We start from the raw sequence: 8,914 nt of genomic DNA, 5'->3' as shown, positions 1-8,914 counted from the left end.
AATGTAACAATCTCAAATTTTTTAGAAATAAATATCGAATTAAAAAAATTGGGAGACATAAATAAAAAAGCATATAAAATTATAGATAATAAAAACGATTTAATAAATATGATAAATAACATAAAATTAAATTATGAAGAAAAAAAAATTTCAATAATGATAAAAGTAAATTATAAAAGAACATATCGAGGATTTACATCTATTATTATGATAGGAACGAATAATATGAATTATATAATTGACGTTTTTAATATGTTTGAAGATTTGTATATAATAAATGATATAACAACAGATCCTAATATATTAAAAATTACTTATAATGCTCCAAATATTATAAATCAATTACAAAAAGATTTCTCTATATATTTTGTTAATATTTTTGATATAGCTATATGTTCGAATTATCTAAATTTTAAAAATAATCTAAATTATTTAATATATAAATATTTCAATACAGTACTATATTATAAAAATAAAATACTTCAAAATGTTTTAATTACACGACCAATAGAACCAGATATGGTTGATGTGATACAAAATGAATTTACCTTTTTATATGATCTTTTTGATTATATTAAAATAGATATATATTTTAATTATATATTTAATACTAATAAAATGCACAACTCCGCGGAACATACACAAATACAAGATGATACAGTAGATGAAATTTATGACAATCAAGATGAATATCATTCAAAAGATGAACAAATACAAACTTCTAAAGATGAAGAAGATACAAAACCTTTTATGAATAAGCAACATATTTATGTTAATTTTGAAACATTAAAATTTACTGATATATCAGAAGAAGAAAAAAAATATGGAGAACAAATTATAAGAAAAATATTTATAGAAAGTAATCTTTTATGTCATCATATTGTTAAATTAAAAGATGTTTGTAATATTGAAAAGACAAAAGACCATATTAAGAATATTGTTAATACATCATATAATATCCATGCATGTGATAATTTAATATATAATATTTTATATTGGAGAGAAGAACTAGCCAAAAAGTTAGATGAAGCACCTGATAGTATAATTAATATTCATAATATAATATCCATTCTATTAAACATGTCTACTACATTATCAAGTTTAAAAAATAATATCATACCTTTATCAAATATTATATCAGAAAATTTAGAGACACTACTAGAAATAATAATAAAATCAAATATCTATGAAAAAGAAAAACAAAAAAAAAAAGAAGATCTATTTTATTTCAATTATATTAATAATCAAAATAATAATATTCATGATGAAGAAAATAATATCAATTTATATACCCATAACAAAAATAATAATTTATATACTCATAATTGTGTTGATTCTGTTATTCTTACAAATGTACATTTTGATTATATTTCAAAGCAGCAAAATATGCTTGATAAAAAAAATGATACTCAGAATGATACTCAGAATGATACGCAAAATGGTACTTTAGAAAATCAAGAAACAAAAGAAGATCATCCCAATATTTATAGAAAAAATTCTTTTCTCTTAGAACAAACTCTTTTTTCGGACGATGAAATTGACAAATCTTATATGAATAACATTAATTATATACAAAATCTAAATTTTATAAAAAAAAATATTTATTTAAAACAAAAAAAATGTAATCCTCACCCAATATTAATTGATTCGAATAAAAACAATTATGTCGATAATTTGAACAGCAATGATAATTATAATGAAAATATAAAAAAAAGCTCAGTGGTTAAGAAAAGTATTGATAAAAATATTCATAATAATAATAAAAAGAAAGATAAACATATTTATCAATCATACAATCAACAATATAATATAAAGAAAACAAAGGGTTTGTACAGCAAAAATATATTAAGCGAAATAGATCGAAAATAAAAACAATATTATTATTCACAGCACAAATATATATATATATATATATATATATATATATATATATTTGTTTACCTTTATATATCATATACCAGCCTTATATATTTCCATCTTTTTTTTTTTTTTTTTTGTAATAGTAAATGTACTAACAATTTAAAAATAAAATAAAGATCAATTTATATATATATATATATATATATATATATATATTATATATACATATTAATAGTTATTAGGTATTAAAACCAAATCATAATTAATATTATTATTATAATATAATAAAATTTTTATATGTACAAAATTAATTCTTTCATATTTTTTTTCATGCACCTCAATTTGTATAATATATATATATATATATATATATATGTATGTATGTATTTATTTATAGACATAAAAAATGATGAAAAAGATTAATTTTTTTTTTTTTTTTTTTTAATAATATTCTTTTTTTGTTTTGTATATTTTTTATATATATTTACCTTTTCATTTTTATGTTGTATATAATTTATCGTTTTTGCTAAATAGTGAAATATTACTTTTATATATTATTCACATGATATTTTTTACAATTTCGCTTTTTAAAAAAATTGTTATTTTATAAATTTTTAGTTCACATGTGTAATTATTTGTTTTATTTTTGATTTTTAACAAATCCTTTTGTTAATAAAAAATTAAATTATAAAATAATAAGAAAAAGTAAAATTCGTTTATACATGTATATTTTTTTGTTTTTGCATATATTTTTTTTCTCAAAATATATAATAAATATAAATATATACCAATATGTAATTCATAACATGTATAACAAAAATAAATATGTGAATAAATAAAAATAATGTATAAATAATAGTTGCAGTTGTAAATTTAATAAATTAGACAGAAATATATATATAACACTTGAATGAAATTTGTAAAAATATGTAAATATATAAATATATAAATATTTAAATATACAAATGTATATATATATATATATATATATATATATATATTTATATATATGCAAATTTATATTTATATATCACAATTTTATAACAGTTCTAAAATTTTTTACTTATTATTATACTCTTTTTATGTATGCAAATCGATTAATATCTTTAATGATGCTAATTTATGGAATTTTCAATTTTATTTTATTTAGTTAGCCATTTTAACATATATATGTATGTATTTTATTATATATATATTTTTTTTTTTTTTTGTCCATTTTATTACAACCTTATTATATTATTCTCTCAAGTAACATTTTTAACTATTTAGTAATTTATATAAATAATATAAATACACATATATAATATAATATATAGATTTTATTTTATTTATATATTATAATATATTATATATCCAACTTATAAAACCCAATATTTTTATTTCTTTTATTTTTATTTTTTTTTTTTTATTTTTTTTTTTTTTTACAACCAAAAGATTGTTCAGCTTAATTTTTTTCATTTACCTTGCATGGTCATAAAAAAAAAAAAAAAAAAGATCAACATAATGAAATATGGCTAGTACTACTTTAAAGGATTCAAAAAGTGGCGAAAAAGAGAATGAAAAAAAGTCATCTACAAATGATAAAAAATATGACATAGCAAATGATGAGAATTATAAAAAATTAAAAGAAGATAAAAAGAGATTAAAAAAGGAGTTGCTATATAAAGAAAATGAAATAAGTAATTTAAAAAAAATATTAGATGACCGAGATAATGAAACTAAAACCAATTATATACCTTTAAATGAAGCTAGGAAAATTACTTATAAAGCATTAAGAAAAGGATCAGCAGCACAATTATTTATAAACTTAATAGAAAGTAATAATATAAATTATAAATTAAAAAAAGAAGCTCTTAATAATTTAATTACTAATGCTTTTGGTGTTATGCGTCATGAAAAAAAAGATCGATATTCAGAAATTTTCAAATATACAGATTCACATTTAAAATTATTTAGACAAGAACAGTTAATACTACTAGCAGAGAATGAAAGATTAACAATACAACTCAAGGACCTAAAGAAACAATTATTAGATAATAAAATAGAATATATGAAAAAAAACGAAAGGAACTTAATAACATGTATGAAAAGAAATGCAAAAGACAATAACAGAATTTTTAATAAATATAACAATATAGATAGTAATTATACTATTTATAATAATAATAATGATGATGATGATGATTATGTAGAATTAGATGCCGATATTGTTGAAAAGAATTTTAATAATTTTATAAAGAATATAAAAATAGCTCAGTTAAAATTATTATATTATGCATTTAGAAAGTTGAGTAATAATTTGTGTTATAACTATGATCCCGTAAATAATAATACAAGTATGTTATATTCATTAAAACAAGGAACAGAAAAGTTAAATAACATTATAAAATATAAAACAAATAAAAAAATATCAAATATATTTTATATGTTATTATTCTATAATTCAAATCATTTTATATATAATAGAATGAAAAATAAACAATACAGTAGAAATAACAAAAAAGATCATATGATTTTTTCTCATCATATTAATGAATATAGTAGTAATAGTAATTATCCTAATTTGAACAAAAATAATAACCAAGGAATATCAAATTATGTTTTTAAACCTTATTATTATGATACATTACCAAGTGCGTCATATGATAATAGAAACAAAATATATAATAAAAATGAAGGTAATAATTATGATTATAAATATAATAATTATAATAATATAGAATCATCAATGTCTAAATTCAAAAAAGATTGTATTATAAGAGATATAAATTATAAGGACAGATTTTATTTTGAACCTATATTATATAATAACCAACGAGATATTAATAAGCATATGAATAAAACAAACAATATGAATCACACTAATCTACACACTAATTCTTATATTGATTTAACAATACAAAATAAAAAAGAAAATACACAAAAACATACATATTCTAGTGACTTTGATTTTATTAATGATTTTAATTCATATAGTAAAGAAAAATTTATTGATATGTTTATAACAGAAACGAATAAAACATAATATCCAAAAAATTTATACAAAACATATATTAATATATATATATATATATATATATATATATATTTTATTTATATCTATTTAGCATATAGTATAATTTTTAATACACTTTGTAAAAAATTAACACATTGTAATATATCCATTATGTATACATGTGTAACGTTATATATACTTTATATTTTTAAAATTAAAAAATATATATGTAATTATATTATATATATATATATATTTCTTTTTTTTTGTATTAATTAATTATACTAGATTAATTTAATTTAACTTTTATATTAGATTATGCTATATTATTTTTTCTTTTTAAAAATAACGCTATATGAATAATATAAAAATTATATTATATATATATATATATTTACTATATTCTTATTTTTTTGTGAGACATAATTTTAATATTTAAATATTATATGTTGCTATTTTCATAAAATTATAAAAAAAAATAAAATACGTTCAGTAGTTTATATTATTAAAATGTTCTTTTAAATAATTTTACATTTTTCTATTCTTTAATTTTCTTTTTCTATGTAAAAAGAATTCACGTATCACACAGAAATTATATATAATATATTATAATATATTTAATATTATTTAAAAGTTCTTTTGGTTGTGTTCTATATTACTCTTCAATTCGATTTATTAATCATTTTTTTTTTTTCTCTTCTTTTTTATTGCTTTTTTTTTTTTTTTTTTTTTTTTTGCATGAAAAATAATTAGAAAAAAAAAAAATTAAATTAAAAAAAAAAAAAATAATAATAATAAAATGAAATGAAATGAAATAGATAATAAAAAAAAAATAAAAAAAATAACAAACAAAAAACAAACAAATAAAAGTATATATAAATGTATATAAATATAAACATATATATATATATATATATATATATATATATATATATATATATATTTATAGGTGTACAAAATACTATTTTAGGAAAATAAAGGAATAAAGAAGGATGAGGCATAGTGGAAAATATAATTCTGAAATATTACATATCTTTATATATAATGAATTTATTTTCATAAAAATTTTATAAGTAGAATAACAAATATAAAAAATGTGCATTTTAATAAATAATAGTATACATATAAATATATTCAAATCTTATAAATAAATAAATAAATATATATATATATATATATATATATATAAATATATATATATTTTTTTTATTTAACTAGCGTATGTGATAACTTAGTAATCAAAAAAAAAAAAAAAAATGTAAACATAAACGATCATGTATTTTAACACACTTTTTTTTTTTTTTTTTTTTTTAAATGCCATCCTCTCTGGTTTGAATATTTACAAGGATAAAAAAAAAAAAAAAAAAAAAAAAGAGAAAAAGGATATATATATATATATATATATATATATATAAATATATATATATTATTATCAAAAGGGGCTCACATTATATAAATGTATACACATATATATAAATATATATATATATACATATGTACGTATGTATGTATGTATATATAATGTGTCCATATTCATGTACTAAATATTAACATGAAAAAAAGAATAAACCAAAAAAAAAAAAAAAAAAAAGAATCTTATAAAAAAATAAAATAAATTTAAAAAAAAACGCATACACTTATATAATACACATATATATTTATATATATATATATATATATATATATATATATATGTATAATATATATATTTTTTTTTTTTTTTTTTTTTTTTTTTTTTTATTTTTTTTTTATAATTTGTCCAAGTAAAATAATTGGTCCTTTAATGACATATGACTTGGTAGTTTACTGTTTTTTATACACTCACTGAATAATTCAAGATATGGCTCTAATTCATTCATATGTTGAGTGTTTCTAGCACTTTTTAAGCATAGACGTAAAGAATTTTTATATCTTTCTCTTTTTTCTATACCTACGGGAATTTTCGGAATAACATTATTTTTTAAATCTTGTAATATTAAAGACAAAGCTTCTCTTGTTAAATCGATAAAATTTGTTTTATATTCATCTATGTTTGGTTGACAAGAATCTGAATAATATTCATTAGAAAAAATAAAATTATATTCATTCTCATTATATTTATTTTTTCCTCTTGTGGAATATTCACTATCATCATATCCATGTGCTTTCATATAATAATAATCATCAAATGTTTGATCGGGAGAATCGATTTGAAAATCTTTATCCGTTAATATGCAGTGACTATTTAGAAACGCCAAATTGTTATTAAAATTGTTATTATTATTAAAATTGTTATTGTTATTAAAATTGTTATTATTATTAAAATTGTTATTATTATTAAAGTTGTTATTATTATTATTATTATTATAACCTGTGTTATTATAATTACTACTGTGAACATTTCTTTGATAACTAGTAGTATAATTTGTACAATAATTATTATTATAATTATTTTGTTGGTATGCGTTAATATTAGTGTTATTAAAATTTTTCATATTATTATTATTGTTCATGTTACTACTTTCGTCATCATTTCTTATAAGATATGCATACTGTTCTTTTCTTTTCTTTTTTTTATTTCCATTATCATATTCACAAACATCTTCTAGATGTTCTATATATCTCTTATTAGGAGCACCATATGTTGTACTTATATTTTTATTTTGTCCCTGCAATAATGTTTTAGAATTCATTTTTTTATTCTCATAATTGTTATAATTAGATATATTGGTAGTATTTCTTGTATTGTAGGTATGATTATCATAAGTATTATAAAAATAATTATTATTATTATTATTATTATGTTCATTATAATGATCTTGATTTACATCATTATCACGATCGTCATAATTAGGATCATTATGGTATAAATTATTATACACATTATTATGAATAGTATTAAGTACATTATTATTATTATTATTATTATTATTGTTGTTGTTGTTGTTGTTGTTATTATTATAAAAATTATTATTTTGAACATGATTATTTTTATGTGCTATAGCAATCTTTTCATTATGTACATTATCATCTTCATTATTATTATTATTATTATTATTATCATTATTATTATTATTATTGCTTTTGGTTTGATCATTATAAGCATAATTCTTATAATTATATCTATCATATATATTATTATTTTCATTTTTATTATTTCTCTCGTTTTTATTAATTTCATGAGATGACAAAGTACTACCTCTTCTTGTGTTATATCTTCTTCCTGTATTTGTAATATCATTTATTATATTACCATTGGTTTTTAATTTTTCCTTTTTTAATATTACTGCGTTATTTTTTGAACTATTTATATTTCCATTATCTGTATTTTTTCTTCCATTATATATATCTACTTCTTCATTTTCTTCATTTAATTTATTTCTTCTTTTCTTGTAATCTATATCTTTTATATCATCATCATAATTATTCACATTAGTCTTATTATTCATCTCCTTCATGTTATTATAATTATACTCAGAATTACCTTTTTTATTATTTAATTTATATCCATTATCATTACCTGTACTACTATTACTACTACTATTCATATTATTATTATTATTATTATTGCTTGTATTACTTTTCATGTGTATATCATTATTATTTTCTTCATTTTGCTCATTGTAAAATACAGAATTCTTACATTCAATAGCCAACATTTTTGCTTTCTTGTATCCATACTTCTTAACAGAAAATACGCGAAGATGTCTACCACTTCCCTTTACACATGCTAACCAACATTTCGTTCTAGCATTATACCACACTCCTTTATTTTTTGTATTACTATCCTCATTTGATTCGTACATATCAGATTCTACTATTTCAGAAGCTTTCTCATAACTTGTATTTTTAACTAAATGAGAATCATTTTCTATAAATATATTAAAAAAGTAAAGAAACACACACACATATAAATAAATAAAAATAAAAAAAAATATATATATATATTTATATATATATATATATAATATTTTTTATATACCAGTTATATATTTATAAATTATGTATTTATTCATATTTTGTATTCTTACTACCTTTATTATCTTCGATACTATTTTTATTATCTTTATAATTTATCAT

The 8,914-nt window shown here is 17.4% G+C and overlaps 3 protein-coding genes across 3 annotated transcripts in view; 2 read left to right on the top strand and 1 right to left on the bottom strand.

Annotated features, from left to right (window-relative positions):
* The window catches only part of PF3D7_1449700 (exosome complex exonuclease RRP6), a gene marked incomplete at both ends in the record, with an annotated part of 3,411 nt that extends 1,542 nt beyond the window's left edge, over positions 1-1,869 (top strand). The window contains one exon of the mRNA XM_001348611.1: positions 1-1,869. This exon is cut by the window's left edge and continues 1,542 nt beyond it. Within this exon, the coding sequence (XP_001348647.1) occupies positions 1-1,869 (1,869 nt within the window).
* A 1,501-nt stretch (positions 1,870-3,370) lies between these two features.
* PF3D7_1449600 (conserved protein, unknown function) lies at positions 3,371-4,885 on the top strand (the record flags this gene model as incomplete). Its single annotated transcript, XM_001348610.1, has 1 exon — positions 3,371-4,885. The coding sequence occupies one exon, from the start codon at positions 3,371-3,373 to the stop codon at positions 4,883-4,885; it is 1,515 nt and encodes a 504-aa protein (XP_001348646.1).
* Positions 4,886-6,603: 1,718 nt separating this feature from the next.
* On the bottom strand, positions 6,604-8,914 carry PF3D7_1449500 (AP2 domain transcription factor AP2-O5, putative; the record flags this gene model as incomplete). The annotated part of the gene is made up of 2 exons (XM_001348609.1): positions 6,604-8,705; positions 8,869-8,914. The coding sequence occupies 2 exons, from the start codon at positions 8,912-8,914 to the stop codon at positions 6,604-6,606; spliced, it is 2,148 nt and encodes a 715-aa protein (XP_001348645.1).

Source organism: Plasmodium falciparum (assembly GCF_000002765.6).
Source record: "Plasmodium falciparum 3D7 genome assembly, chromosome: 14".
NCBI lineage: Eukaryota > Apicomplexa > Aconoidasida > Haemosporida > Plasmodiidae > Plasmodium > Plasmodium falciparum.
This window is presented reverse-complemented; position numbering and strand designations above follow the sequence as displayed.